Source organism: Euphorbia lathyris, chromosome 7, assembly GCF_963576675.1.
Source record: "Euphorbia lathyris chromosome 7, ddEupLath1.1, whole genome shotgun sequence".
Lineage (NCBI taxonomy): Eukaryota > Viridiplantae > Streptophyta > Magnoliopsida > Malpighiales > Euphorbiaceae > Euphorbia > Euphorbia lathyris.
In genome coordinates, this window is record NC_088916.1 from 70,232,355 (window position 1) to 70,247,756 (window position 15,402).

General features: G+C 35.5%; 1 protein-coding gene across 1 annotated transcript; it reads left to right on the top strand.

Annotated features, from left to right (window-relative positions):
• Positions 1-972: 972 nt before the first annotated feature.
• LOC136235207 (uncharacterized) lies at positions 973-12,775 on the top strand. Its single transcript, XM_066024768.1, has 5 exons — positions 973-2,035; positions 3,963-4,104; positions 4,181-6,454; positions 7,649-8,087; positions 12,469-12,775. The coding sequence occupies exons 1-4, from the start codon at positions 1,092-1,094 to the stop codon at positions 8,003-8,005; spliced, it is 3,717 nt and encodes a 1,238-aa protein (XP_065880840.1). The 5' UTR covers positions 973-1,091; the 3' UTR covers positions 8,006-8,087; positions 12,469-12,775.
• The last annotated feature ends 2,627 nt before the right edge of the window (positions 12,776-15,402 follow it).

The window sequence follows — 15,402 nt, forward strand, 5'->3', positions numbered from 1 at the left end:
ATTCTATGATTTACAATGTTATACTTTACATCACAGTTTCTGTACTACGAGAGATATTATGAGAATCCATTATTATATATGTATTCATATCTGTATGAATTCCTATATAAATAATTTGAATTATTTCAAAATTTATCAAAAATAAAAAACCCTCAACTATAATTTAAAAACTAAGCAATAATTATATTATATTTTGCCTTTTTTCCACACATAATATTGTATTTTAATAGAAACCAAGTTTTTAGGTAAATTTAGAAAAAAATTAAATGATTATGGTTGTTTAATTATTTTATTTGTTTTTAATTTTTCCAAATTAAACACTTACATACATCGAATTTAGGGATGACAAAGGTACTATATCCGTGGGTGTCCGGCACTACTCGTACCCTGTATAAAAGGGTATGAGACGGGTATGAGAATACTTCCAGGGTATCTGGTACCCGTCATAACTTTTTTTTTATATATTAATAAATATCATTGTTTTTTATATGTAAGACGTGAGATTTGAACCCAGTCTTTTGTTTTTCAACCATTGAGTGATACCACTAAGCTACTTTATTCTTATTAATTAAGGTTCAATTTGTTCAATTTTTAGGTAGATGATTTATTAAATTTATACTTTGTTAAATTTGTAATATTTTTTGTTTTATTCAGTGATTCTTAACAGGTAAGGGTACCCGCGAATTAAATGGAACGGATATAAAATGCAAAAAGTATACTAACAAATACGGGTAATTAAAAAGTAAAATGGTAAAGGTTTAGGATTGACATTATCTGCGGGTACCCTACCCGTTAGTACCATCCCTAATCGAAACACTCGCTAATGGATTTAATACGGGCTTTCTATTTGAAGTTAATGACTGGACGTAGCCTGCAATTGAGAAATAGAAGGCCGAGCCCAACTAAGCACATTGTACTCCGAAACGTCACCGTTCCGATAAACGTTTTATAAACGCAGGAAAGTTTTGTGTCAAATAGATCATTAAAAGCCATCTCTGTCTACAACTTCTAACCCTTCGAACTTCTTCTTCCATCCCTAATAGTTGGAATCTTTACTCCATCGTTATCGGAATCTTTACCTCCTCCATGTCATGGCAACCGCTGCCGTCGATTCCTCCGCTCCCGACCACCACCTGAATCACCTGCACTCGGAATCCATTCCTATAATCGACCTCCACCTTCTCTCTCAATCCGAACTCTTCTCCCTTTCTCTATGCTCTTCCTCCTCTTCTCTCCAACATCACCAGAACGACCCTGATGTTTCCACACTCAAAATTGACCGCTCTGTCTTTAATGAATCCGCCGGTGGTCGCAAACAGACCTTCTCCCGCCTCCGTTTGGCTCCTCGCAATAACTCTCAATTGTCTCCGTCCTCTTCAATTAATGCTTCCATTCCTTATCAGACTGCCGAACTGACTTCAGATGAGGATAGTGCTCAAATAGTCGGCCTCCTCAAGTCACTGTTTGGTGGAAAATCTGACGAGGTTAAGAAAATTGGAGATAACCTAGTTTCTGTTCCCGTCCAATACAACGGATACCTTGAGTGGAATGACGCAGTACAAAACGTTGCTGTAGGGGTTTCTGATTGTAATGGAAATGCTGAGGTGAAGGAATTAGCCGTTGAAGATTCTACTTCGAGGAAGAGGAAACGAGGGAGGCCGCGAAGAGATGAGAGTAATAATAATCTTAATAAGATAATTGACAGAACTGCTTCCAATGAAAACGTGAAGGTGGATAAGAAGGAAGAATCGGTGAGGACAAATATGAATGCAACGAAGGAAAAGTTGGAGGAATTTGGGAATATGGAGGATCCTTATGTCAAGGAGCTGACTAGGAGAACGATAGATATGCAGACTAAGGAGCAGTTATTAGAGTTTCTGCAAGGATTGGATGGAGAATGGCTTAGCAAAAGGAAGAAGAGGAAAGTTGTAGCAGCGAGTGCGCTCGGAGATTTTTTGCCAAGCGGATGGAAACTCATGCTTTGTATGAAGAAGAGAGCTGGGTACTTCTGGATCGTTTGTAGAAGATTCATAAGGTTTTTAACAATTTTGTTTTGAGATTTTATACATCATTCTAGATTTTTGTAGGTTTATGTTTATTCTTTTATCCAAATGCACGATGCAATTGATTTTTGTTTGTGCCTACAATATATATAAATAATTGCTGTTGACTGTGATTGGGATAATGTGTGTAGTACATAAATTCCAATTAGAAGAAAAATTCAGAAGATGGAAAAAGATGAGCAAGATCTTTGGGTGCAAAAGCAATTTAGTTTTCCTTTATGAGATTTATTTGGTGCTTTGCATATGAACAAGATCTATTTTCTTGGATACTTTATAGAGAGCCAAATGATTTCTCAACTTCTGTCAGCATTTAAATTTAGGTGATATTTATGCTTGTTTTGCCATGTTCTGGAGTGCTTATGCATTATACTGTAGTTGCAGCATATGTATCTCTCTTATTATCATTTCTTTACTATTTTCCACCTTTAAGAACTCTCCATAGATAGATTATACTGGTTAACAACTTTAGGTGCCACGTAGGAAAAATAACAACTAAAGTTTACATCCCATTAGGAGCTATTGTTACTTCATAATTTTGTGGGGTAAAAAAAATATTAATTAAAATTGGACTGTTACACATGTTGCTGTAATAATTGGACTGAAACAACATTTTACCCACTAAATAAAGCAGTATTTTCTGCTTTCGCAGGTGCCAGACGCGCTGAGTCTGGTGTGTGTGTTACACGCGCGCCTGCGTGATGCCCACCTTTTGCTATTTTGTCTCATAAAGAGTAAATTGTGGCTGATAAATTGGTCCTTAACAAAAAAAGGAACAAACTAAATTTAGTAACATCTACTCTAGTGGTTGGTTGTTACCAATCTTAGTTTAGTAACAAGGAAATCAGACCCATTAGACATGCTTATCTTCTTATTCTTTTCCATGTTTGACACCTGACAGATCTCTGGTAGCATATAGGGAATACAATAATAATCTTTTGACATTCTTTTCCAATTATTCTCTTTGTTGAGACTGACATTGTATTCTTTTTTTAGTATATGTCAGTAGATATGTTTTTACGGAGTCTTGTACAGGTATAATTTTAGGCATTTCTTATCTATTAATTCTCTTTAATTTGCTGTTTAAATTTAAATGATCTATGGTTTGTTGTATAACTTCTTATTTATCATTCACATCAAATACCAAATTGAAAGATTTCCTGCCCACCAAATATTTCCTTATGATGCATCTGCATATTTTCTCATTCAAACTAATTAAGGGACGTATGTGTAAGTTTCATGATCTCATTAGTATTGGCAACTTGGAACTTTTCTTACTGGACTTTTGCTTTGATGCTCATTTGAAGTAAAATTTTTCTGTGGTTGATGTTTTAAGTGAAGGAAAGTTGTGTAGTTTAATTGGTGTTCTCTAGACTGGTTCATGAGTTTCCATCTATTGAGATTTTTGTCCAAGTAAAAGATTTTTAATTAGTAATTTTCTGTTAAAGAATCCTAAAAATCCATACGTGAATATATGTCATTTTGTCTTGTAAAAAATGAAGAAGAAGAGTGTTGTCTGTTTAGTTCCTTGCTCAATTGGATATACATTAATTGTCAAACGCACTAATGTTTAGTGTTAGGTGCACGGTTCAAGATGTAAATATCCATATGCAACTTGTAGATGGAGAATTATTTTTGTATTTCAGAATTAATTGAATTATGTTGTAGGTGGAAAATCGTGGAATTGTTATACCTGTTTGTTATTGATTATTGCTGAGCTTTAGGAAATTATGTTTAAGTATGGTCTTTTTTAAGCTATATTTTTGAAGAGTCTTACTAGAGTTGCTCATCTGTCTTTAGGTAGGGCACAGACCTTTATCCATGATTTTTCCTTTTGATTTCAGACTTATTCCTTATGCTTGGTTGTGTAACTTTTACCTGTGCTAATTCAACATTATCCAGCCCTAACGGGCAACAGTTTATGTCCTGCAAGGAAGCTTCTTCTTATTTAAATTCCCCACTTGGTCTTCAAGATTCAAGCCAATTAAATTTTGGTCCTGTGGATGGCAATATTCAAATGATAGAAAGAAAATCTTCTGGGAATGTAAGTTCTGTATAACCTTCGTTTTATACTTTTGACTTTCTTCAGAAGTTTGTATTGACAAAGCAGTATTCTACAGGCTTCTGACGTCACCTTTGTTGTTGACAAGAATGAAGGTGCTCTTGTCTGCTGTCCAGAATTCTCCCTTAGTAAATCTGTTGAACATGAGAAGGAACCTATGAAAGTAGGGATTCTTGGACAGGCTGAAACAGTGAGGAGATATAAATGCCATAAATGTACTATGGTTTTTGATGAGCCAGATGACTTGCTACAACACCTGCTATCATCTCATCAAAAGACTCCAAAGAGGCTTAGACAAGAAACATCTACTAACGAAGCGGTGATAATTAATAATGGAAAGTATGAATGTCAATTTTGTCACAAGTCTTATGATGAAAGGCATCGGTATAATGGTCACCTTGGGAACCACATAAAAGACTATTTTAAGAGAATTCAAGCTTCAGGTGAAACTGTTGGAATCAAAAGAAGCAGTATGCCTCCATCTGTTGCAGTTCATCCCAGTGCCATGAAGATTCAAGAATCAACTGAAATTGATATAGGTTCTGTTGTCATAACTTCCAATATCCAAAGCAATGGTCAAATAAGTTGTGCTGTTCCGAACTGTGAGATGAAAGAAAATGATACTAAGGAATCTTACTGTGGGAAGCAGGGTTTAGTTTGTAGCATGATTGATGATAAATCAGGAGATTCAAATGATATTGTTGTTGTTGAAACTAAAAGTGTCCAGGAAGGTTCTCCCAAATGTTCATTTGCTGCAGTTGGAACGAAGCAAATGTGTGCACCTTATAATAATGAGAATCAGCTAGATGAGAACTTGATTGAAGGACATGCTCAAGAATTGGGTTCTGATAATAATTTAGTTGCTGCGAGCTCTATAGAAAATAGTGAAAATATCAAGGATAGATGTCTTTCTAGTGCAATAAATAGCGTCGAAAATCATGATAGGGACTTCGGTGGGGAAGATAATGCAAGAACTGTTTTGGGAAATAATTGCTCATCACAAGAGGATGTTGTAGCCAATGGCAAGGATCAGAGAAATATTCCTTCTGCTAATGACCAAAGATATGCTTCTGTAAATGATGTGCATGGGCTTTCAGCTTCCACTACAATGACTTATGAAAGAGGTTCTCAAGTGGGTCTATCTTCACCCTTCGATGAGAAAATAGGTATGTCAAATGATAAGGTGAGCCAAGATTCTACTACCACAATGAAAGAGTCCAGGTATGATGACATGGGTGGTTCTAGCAAGAATGTGCTAACAGTTGGTTTTGGAAGCAACAATGTGACTGTTGAGGATTTTGTTACTGACATTGAACTGGATAGCAGCAGAAGCCGCTTAGTTATTCCAACATGGATTGATCAGACATGTTATACAGAAAATGAAATGAATGGAACTCACAGATGCACAATAAAGAAACATGGGCAAGAAAGGAAATCTGAAGGCGAACAACTTACTTTATTTGGTTCTGAGCAATACCTTGGCTCTGAAAATACAATAGCTAAGGTGTCTAATGATACAACAAAGGTGCCCAATCATGATGAAGTCCTGCATTTTCAGAATAGAATGCATATGAAAGGAGTTAATCTAATTGCAGCACAAGTAACTGCTGCTGAGCTAGAAAGCAGCTCTGGCAATTCTTTGCTTGTTCCATCTGGTAATGAACTGACATTTTCTATGAAGGAGAATAGAGTACTGAATGGTGCACCAAAGAACCTTGTTCAAGATTTAAATTCTGATAGCAGTTCACATAAACCTTCTTGTGATGACCAGATTTTTAATTATGAGAACAATGTGAATATGGTCTCTTCGGTTACAGTGGATCAGCCTAAAGATAAAGAAGTTAAAAGCTTTCCTAAAGGGGATACGCATATTGCTTTTGACTATAGCCACATGGAATGGGATGCAGATGTTAAAAGTACCATACAAGAAAGTTATTCTAGAGACTGTTCCCTTGTTACTTCTGGAAGTCAATTGAATGCTGCTGAAGCTAATTTAACTGGTCTATACTGTAGTCCTCTTGATGAGCAGAAACGGGCTTCCGCAAAGGACTTGCTTCATCTCTCTAATAGTGTAGACGAGTGGAGTGCTGGGCGTAATTCAGGCAGGGGTTTCACAGGTGAAGATAGAAAGAAGTTAGAGATTGTTAGGCCTCGGAAGAATGAAGCAGTTACTGGTTTAGGAAGCAATATCCAAGCTAATGAAAATGTCATATCTGAGCTTATGTGGAAACATGATGAAGAAAATGACTTGCTTGGCAGTTTCACCGATACTTCTTGTCGACTTGCACATTCATCAGGTTGTTTTACCACATATGATCTAATGTCAGATAAGGTATGAGATATGACAACTTTTAAAGTTACTGTAAGCTATGAAAATGCAATTATTCATAAGTATTAGCAAATGTCCATAAAAAAGTAGTATTGGCAAATGTTTATGGGGTTTGCTGTTCCTGTTGCAAGTTTTTTAATGTTGATAATATGTTTATCTTAAGATGTATTGAATTTGATGTTATATCAACAACCTGAACAAATATCAGGTGGTTGGACAGCTATTCGGATCCTTCTTTTTCAATTACGAATCATATTTTTGACAGAACTGGAAAAGAGAAATCTGGATAGTTGAGTTCAATTAGTTGGTATTAAGGCTTGGTTATTGTTGTTTTCAAATAGGAACTAATATGTAACAGTACTACTAGTGAAGTAATATCTGTCGGACTAGTATTAAGAGGCAATACTAGTGACTTCTCTGTAACTCTTTAAGGGATGTGAAATTTATTGAGTGAACTGCAAAAATTGTCCATAGTTGTACGAGTGATCCCCGAATCATTTCGGGACTAAGGCTTTGTTGTTGTTGTTGTTGTTGAGTTGTACGAGTGATATAAAATCAGTTATAATTTTCAAAGGAAATGTTTTCACTTTCGATTTTTTGCTATGGAATAATTTGGATTCTTTTTTCAAATAGGATTCTGTAACCATATTGGTAGTAAAAGTAGTGCACTAATATCCTATGCACTAGAAGTATAAGGTGATAACATTAGTCTTACACTTTTCTTTTGTTACTCTAGTTATTTCTTTTCATTCAAAACTTTCACCCTCTTAAAATGCTTTATAATGTACTCTACGTATGCGCTCATATTTTGTTGAACAGTTTCTTGGTTTATTTAGTTTTTTATATTCTATTTGGAATTGCATCCTTTACAAAATGGTTTCATATTGAGTGTTGATGTGCTTTGACCTTTTCTCTTGTATTTGTGTTTATCTTCTCTTTTCTCTTATTCATATTCTATGAGTTACAGCGATGCATGAGGTGTTTCATTGCACATTTTCAATGTTAGTTGTGTATAAATTGTAATATTTACTTAGACAGAGGGATACTAAATGTTGAAAAGTCTTATGGGATTTTAGCAGGTTGACCAAAGATTGCTGATGAAGCTAATTTTTTCACGCGTTTGATGACCCGTGGTGTGTGTGGTTTTTTAAAACTGGTGATTTATAATAGATGTATTTTCTTTTTCCTGATGAACAGGGTGGGAATGAAATCTTTGGCGAGAAATTCAGTGGCATATCAGGTTTCGAAGGGTTTAGATCTGGCAACATGGAGAATATGGAATATAATTTTATGAGTAATCATTCAGAAGAGGCCAAGGTCTTTTCAGGTGATACAGAAATTGCTCAAGGGCTTGGTACCTCTGCCTGGCTTGAGAAGGAAGCTTTACCTCTGCTACCAAAGATTGCAAGCAGGCGGCGTGTTCCTGCCTTGTGTGTCTGGTGCAAAAATGAGTTCCATTATGAAGATTTTGAATCTGAAACTCAAATCGGTTCACTGAGTTTTACATGTGCAGCCTGCAAGGCCAAGTTCTCAGGCAACTTCAATTTACTGTAGACTGGGTTGTCCATGCACAATATGCTACAGGAAATGCTTTTTATGTGCCTAAATTTGGGTCAGAGCAAGCGATCTATATGAGGTAATCTCTTCATCTTAACAAGATTTTGTGCTTTGTGTATGGTTCAATTTCTATGTTAACAAGATTTTGTGCTTTGTGCTTTTCTCAAAAGTTTCTCCAAATTCTATGTGGTTTGTGTATGGTGCAAAATTTTCAATTTACTTTCTAGGAAGGATGATGTTCAAGGATCTGTTTATTAATTTGTGTGAACCATAGTTATTAAAGAGGCAAGACACACTAAGGCATAAGGGGATTTCGGAGCCTAGGTGAAGACGCACGCCTGAGTGACACAAGGCGCATTAAAGAATAAAAATATAAAAAAACCCATAAATAACAATACTTAACATTTAAGAAAGGATAATTACTTTTAGTTAAGAGTCCATATTCATCGGTCATTAGTATCACCACCATCATCTCCAACATCAACAAATTCATCTTTGAGGTTCTCATCCTCACTATGCTCACATGCAAAGTTGGTTTCTTCCTCATTTTTGAGAACTAATGCTAGAAGATGGTGCTTTAGCCTTTTCCTTTTACCTAAGCCGTATTAGAGTTACTCATGACCATTTTCTACTCTGTTATTGTAAGCACTTTCAACAGCTTTGCCAACCAAAGTGCATGTTAAATTAATGATCTTCAAACACAAGTTCATCATCATCTGCCCCCTCTTCATTCAATCTACTCATCAACTATTCATTAGAGTCGTCTATATCTTTGTAAAGAAATGGGGTCGATGCCTTCACGATCTTCATGTTGTCGCTTTAGTGCTTGATTATACTATGTACGCCAAATCATTTAATCTTTGATGGGTATGAGTCTATTCCACTTTTTCTATGAACCTGAAACATAAAATGAGGATAATGATAAAGGTAATTAAGCATCTCTTGTTGTCTTACATGTTCAATATGCTCCAGTTATGCTTACAGCTAGATTCACTACAAATGAGGCTGAACACTTGCACAAGGAGCTGAAGATTCATAACAAATCCGTCATTCAAATATTTAAAAAATCAGTAGATAATTTAGCTATTTAGCTAAGTTAAATGTAACATTAACATGACAAAAAGAATCATTACCGGGTGTATTTGTCTTTCAACGCCTAATGATTAATGGAGTTTCCAAAGGGCTCTTGTGCATTATGACATAAACTTAATTTGTTATTGATTTTGTCTTGTTCATCATGGCTATGAGTCTACCTCTGTACATCTATGTTGCACGGAAACGAAGGCAGAAATGGAAACCGGGAAACGTTAATTCTAAAAAAACAACAGTGAGCAGAAAATAGAAATAATTAGAAATTATGGAATAAAAATTATCATGAAGTTCTAGCTATAGCTAAAGAATAAGCTAGGGATCTAGGATCATAGTTAAAATTGGAATTCGATTGTATGTGTTGTACTGGTTATGGTGCAACATAGCTCTACACAGTGAAAGAATCCACTACATACCTTTGCATTGGGAGGATGTTAGGATTTGAATAGAAGTATTTGTGATTAAGACAAAGTCTGGTTGCATGTAGGGGTTGATGAAGTTGGCATTCCCAGATTTTGTCTATTTTGTCTTACACCAAAGAACTTTGCAGTAGCTTCTTAAGCTCAATCCATTGCTTCATCTAACTATCCAATCACACGATCCAAATGACCTAATATCTTCAAGATATACATAATATTAGTCCAAAATCTAGTCATCATCACAGTCGACATTACTCTTTTGTACCAGTAGCATCTTCTATCCAGTTACTATATTTCCATTCTTCATAAGTGAATTTCAAATTTTGTTTTTGACTTTTTGTTCAAGGTGAATTCTTTTTTTTTTTTTGACCATAAGTGAAGGAATTCAAGCTCATTCCCCTGAAAGTTAAGTCCTACTCGTACCAGTCCACCCATCTGACATTATAGAGTATCCAAACTTTGCCCATTCATCTTCATAGGACTTTATGTGATGGTGAAAATGGGCATAAAGAACAATTTTGATTACAACGTGGAGGAATAGAAGAGAAAACAGAAACTCTGTTTGTAGAATAGGAGAGAGAAAGAGAGAGAGAATAGTGGAATACCTGATATACGATAGGTAAATCCTTCTCAAGTTCCAGATTCGTATTTGATAGAGAATAGATAAATCCTTTTTTGTTCCATGGTATTGTTTTTTCATTTTTTTTCGTAGCTTTTGGTCGGCCTTCTTTCTTTTCCCAAACGGTAGATTTTAAAACTAATGAGCAGTAGAGTTTTAAACTGAGAAAACATCTGAATGAATTTTATGAACCCTTGTAACAAAACCCTAAGTCACAGAAGGGCACCTCTTACAACTATGGAAAGGTGCCCGCGGCACACCTAGGAAACAGTGCTTGTCTATGGCGTTTTGAGGGCGCTAGGCCTAGTGCCTTGTGTGCCTAGAACTTGAGGTGCGTCTTTAACTACTATGGTATGAACTGTACTATTTTGGATTATTATTTGTTTGTGTGACTATGTCCTCATATTCCAATTGTGTTCCGATAAGCACTTGGCCTTATTACTATTCTTTCACATTCACTGCTTATTGTCTGAAGTTGTGTCATTCAATTGAAACCCAATTGAGACAGGAGGATGCAATGGAATAAAAACGAAAAGTTCATAGTCTCAGGAATGGGTTTTTCCTATGCTTATATTAAGTACGTTGTCTTAGGATAAGTGATTTTGTATAGTCAGTGTTGGTTCTAATGCATTATGGTGCATTGATAACCGAAAATTTGCATAAACAATGTAGAAATTTCATACTGTTTGTACATGCATTACAAGTACGGCAATGTCACAACTATACAGCATGCTCCAGGTTTTACGCGATTTTAGTGGATTGACCAATACTGACAATTTAACAGAAGATAAACCTTATGATACTTGCACTGTATTGGTTTGACTCAAGAAGAATTAGATGTAGTTCTTAAATTAATTATGTAATCTAAGAAGTAAAGTCTTCGTCTGGATGCTTTTAATCAATTTTATGAAAACAGGTGCTCGGTGCAGAGATTTTTATTTTACTCGAAATTTGACATTGGTATATTTTTGTTATCATTTCCCATGGCGTCTTATCTCTTTCAAGAGAAATGCTTTATGTTTTCTGAAACCATTACATACAAGTTATGTTGCACGGAAACTCTTCTTCATTAGCGTTTCCGTTTCTTAGCTAATTTATCTTAGAAATAACGTTCCCGGTAGCTGTTTCTATTTCGTTTCCCGTTTCCGTTTATGTGCAACATAGCATACAAGAGAAGGAAGAAGTGTCAATTATGGAAGGGATAAGGTGCAAAAATACCGGTAATGTTTACATCTAGGAGCAATTTTACCCTTAACATCTAAAATGGTGCAATTTTACCCCTAATGTTGGCTTTGAAAGCAAATTTACCCCTAACGTTGACAAGTTGGCTCAATTTTAGACACTATTATAAAACACATATTTTGTTCCTTATTCTCCACCAATTGCATACCAGTTGGTTCTAAAAAAAGATTTCATATATTTTTTGATTTAATAATAGAATTGGAGATTAATATTTATAAATTCACTGAAATATTTGAATTTGTTTTGTCGAACTCGTACAAACAATTGCATTTTTTTTTCACGCCTAATCATATGTTTGTTATTTGTTACTAATGAGTGATAAAATGACAAGATTTATGACCGAGAAGGCTGTTTGATAAATTATTTTGTAAATTGACTCAACTTGTCAACGTTAGGGGTAATATTGCTTTTGGCTGCCAACGTTAGGGGTAAAATTGTATCATTTTAGACGTTAGTGGTAAAATTGCTCCTGGCTATAAACTTTGCGGTATATTTGCTCCTTATCCCGTTATGGAATTATATTTTGTGCTTTTCCATAGGACATGCACTTAATATGGATGTAGGAACAGATTAACTGTATTTTATTGTTAGCTTTAATCCATGTTAGGTGTCAAAGGTATTGCATAATAGCTACTTCTGGGACATTAACTATCAGCTTAAGTTTTTGACGCAATGGTTCCATGACATGATATCGATGCCTCTTATGTTTGGAGTTATAAGGTTCAAATCCTTGTAACGCTATTTATTGATTAATTCGAACACATGGTAGATTGGGCCTGAATTGTAAACACTTCTATCCCAAGGGGCATTTGCATGCAGGGGTTGTAAGAAATAATATATAAAAGCAATTATTGGGTCTTGTTTATCAGTTTCCATGACATTAAGAACCAATTCTCCCCTAGGAATATTATACAATACAGACCCCTTTGTATTCCTTTGGTGTGCGGATGCTCATTTGTTTTTTTAAGTGAAGAAAATGTTAGTTCTCCTCAGACATTGTTGAAAGAATGATTGTTTATGCGACTCTTGAACCACAAGAGAAAATATTGATGCATAAATAAAGTTTTTTCTCCTTTTTCTATTTGTCTCAGAAAATGCATCTGGACTGGTTATTGGCCTATCAAGAGAGTGATTTTTCAAGGACAATGAGATTGATTTTCAAGATCTATTTTGACTATTTTGTCTCACCACAAAGGTATTATTCTTTTATCATTCTAGGGCAACTAATTTTTGGAATTTACCTGATTTTGTGAAGGTACTATTTTACAATCACAAGAAAAGAACTAGGCAGGACAATCCGATGACTAATTAATTTACTGGCTGAATTCAGCATATTGTTAACTGCCCTTTGTAGGCCTTCTTTTTTACTAAATAACTACAATAATTGTTAAATGCTAATGCTGTTGTTTTCTATTGTATGTGCCTAGAGATTAACTAATCAGCAGGTAATCTAATCATTGTCTCGATAACCTTTATTATTACCACCACGATTTGTAGAGAATCTCTCTCTCTCTCTCTCTCTCTCTCCCTTTACTTGGGGAACAAATTTCTATTTCTTCTTTGTTGGCTGCAAATTGTTGTTTAGTGATAATGTTGTACTTGAGTGAAGAAATAGGGCAAGTATTTTGGTTTAGGCGTGCAGGGGTTTGTGAGAGTGGGGAAACAGGACAGGTTTCTCTCTCTCTTTTTATTTAAATGCCTATTGACTGAGATATGGAATCTAGTGAGTAGTGATGCATACAAGAGTTTTTCTATCTCATACCTATGGGATCAGTAGAGGTTGTTTAGTTATAAAACATAGAGGTGTCAAATTTGCATTGGTCATACTAGTGTTATGTGATGTATATATTTTACATGATTATATATGATATCAATGCAACAAAATTGATAATCTTGTCAGCCGGATTCTCTGTAAATCATGTTGTTATGTTAGAAATTAATAACCCTGCTCTCTTGTAACTTGCCTGAATGGCTTTCATACTAGACAAGATCTACTCTTACTGATGGGATCAGTGTAAATTCCCAATAGAATACCTTCCTGGTGTGGATATCTCGAGCACCAAAAGTGAGGGGTTAGTTTTCCTTTAACGTGTTTTAGGGTGCATATTTATCCTCAACATTTTGCCTTAAGTGTGAACAAAATGACGAGGGTGAAATTGTAGCCCCTTCAACTTTCACCAAATACGTTATGGGTATAATTGAAACTTCTTGCTATAATGCTAAGCTGGTTGTGGCATATTTATAGCAAGCTGGCTGTGATATTATTGAACTATTTAATGTATATATTTCATATATATGGTATAAATGTAATAAAAATGATGACAGTGTCAAGCAGAGAAAGCATATTGTCTCTGTAAATTGTGTTCGTGTCAGAAAATGATAGACATCATGTAGGTCAATAGAATTTTGTGTATGGTTTTGCTTATCGCACATCATATCTGATGCATAAGTCTGTTGATTAAAATAACAATTACGATTACAACGATGTATAAAAGTTCAACCGTTTGTTACATACTGCCAAAGGATCCTGTAGTTGGATTTTGTGTCTATGAGTATATCTTATTCTATTCATTTTCCTCCTTTTTGAGAATTATTTGAAGCGATCTTCGGCTTTACTTCTCGAAAAAGCTCTCTGTTATTACAAAGAGCTTTGAAGGAGATCCCCTTGTTCGTCCTTCCCCAGATAAAGAGGTTCATTTAGTTGGTTGGAGTAAGCCCAGAGAAGGGGTTGTCAAGTTGAATACGGTTGGCTCCTGCCTTAGCAATTAGTAGAATTGCTGCTGGTGGAGTTCTTCGGGATGCTGGTGGCGACTAGCTGGCTGGGTTTACCCATAACTTGGGAACGGGCTCCTCCTTTTCTGCGGAGCTTTGGGGTATTCTGTCGGGTATTAAACTCGCCATTCGCATGGGTGTTAAAAGGCTTTCGGTGGAGTCAGACAATTTGGAGGCAATCAACAGGATCTCGGATAGCCAGACTGTTTGTCTTAAGAGCCAGAATCTCATCAAAGCTATTTTGAGGCTTCGTCCTGCATTCGAAACTCTTACTTTCTCCCATATTTATAGGGAGCAAAACCGCGTGGCGGATCGCTTGGCAGCTGCTGGGCATGGGGGGATGTTAGGTGTTTCTACCCTTTCCGTTCCTCCTTCTTTTCTGTTATCTTCTCTTCTCGAGGATAGGATTGGGGTCAGTCTTCCTAGACTGATCCCGGGTTAGGTTTTGTTTGTTTGTTTTGTTTTCCTTTCACTTCCTACCAAAAAAAATAAAAATAAATAGCTTCTCCAAAAGCAAGTTTATATATGTTGAGACTAAGGACTTTTTAAGTAGTTATCAATAAATGGTTTCTTAATTATAACTAAAGTACAAACTATGGTTACTTTGTTTTTTTCACCATTAATTATAACTAAAGTACAAACTATGGTTACTTTGTTTTTTTCACCATTGGATGATGGAGTGTAGAATTCATCTAATGGTGAAAAGACACAAAGTAAGACTTATTTTGTTAAAAACAAAGTAACCATGACCTTTACCTATAACTAAATATTTGTATCTATTTATAAACAAGAGTAAATTGCCCCAATGGTACTTGGACTATATCCTAGTTCACACTTTGGTATCTAGATCATATTTTGTTTCAAAAATATACCCAAGTAATGGTTGATAACCAGACAATTAAGAACGATTCTATCTTCCATTTCCTTTCTCTCTCTCTCTCTTCCATAATCACACACTCTCTCTCTGATTCTCTCTCTCTTCGAAGTCACCGTGCATCTAATACCATGGTTCTCAAGATTGAGATTTATCTTGGAAAGGGCATCGTCGTTCTGATTCCTAGGTTTTCCTGAGAAAGCCGCATCCAAGCTTTAATTTCCACACCCAATTCCATGAAGCAATCGAAGGAGGAGAAGGGGCAAAGGATAATTTCAATTTCAATTCTTTAATCTTTTATCTCTATATCAGATGGTAGTCATGGATCCATTATCTAATCAAAATTTCTAACCAACCATATTGTACCCATTATCTGATC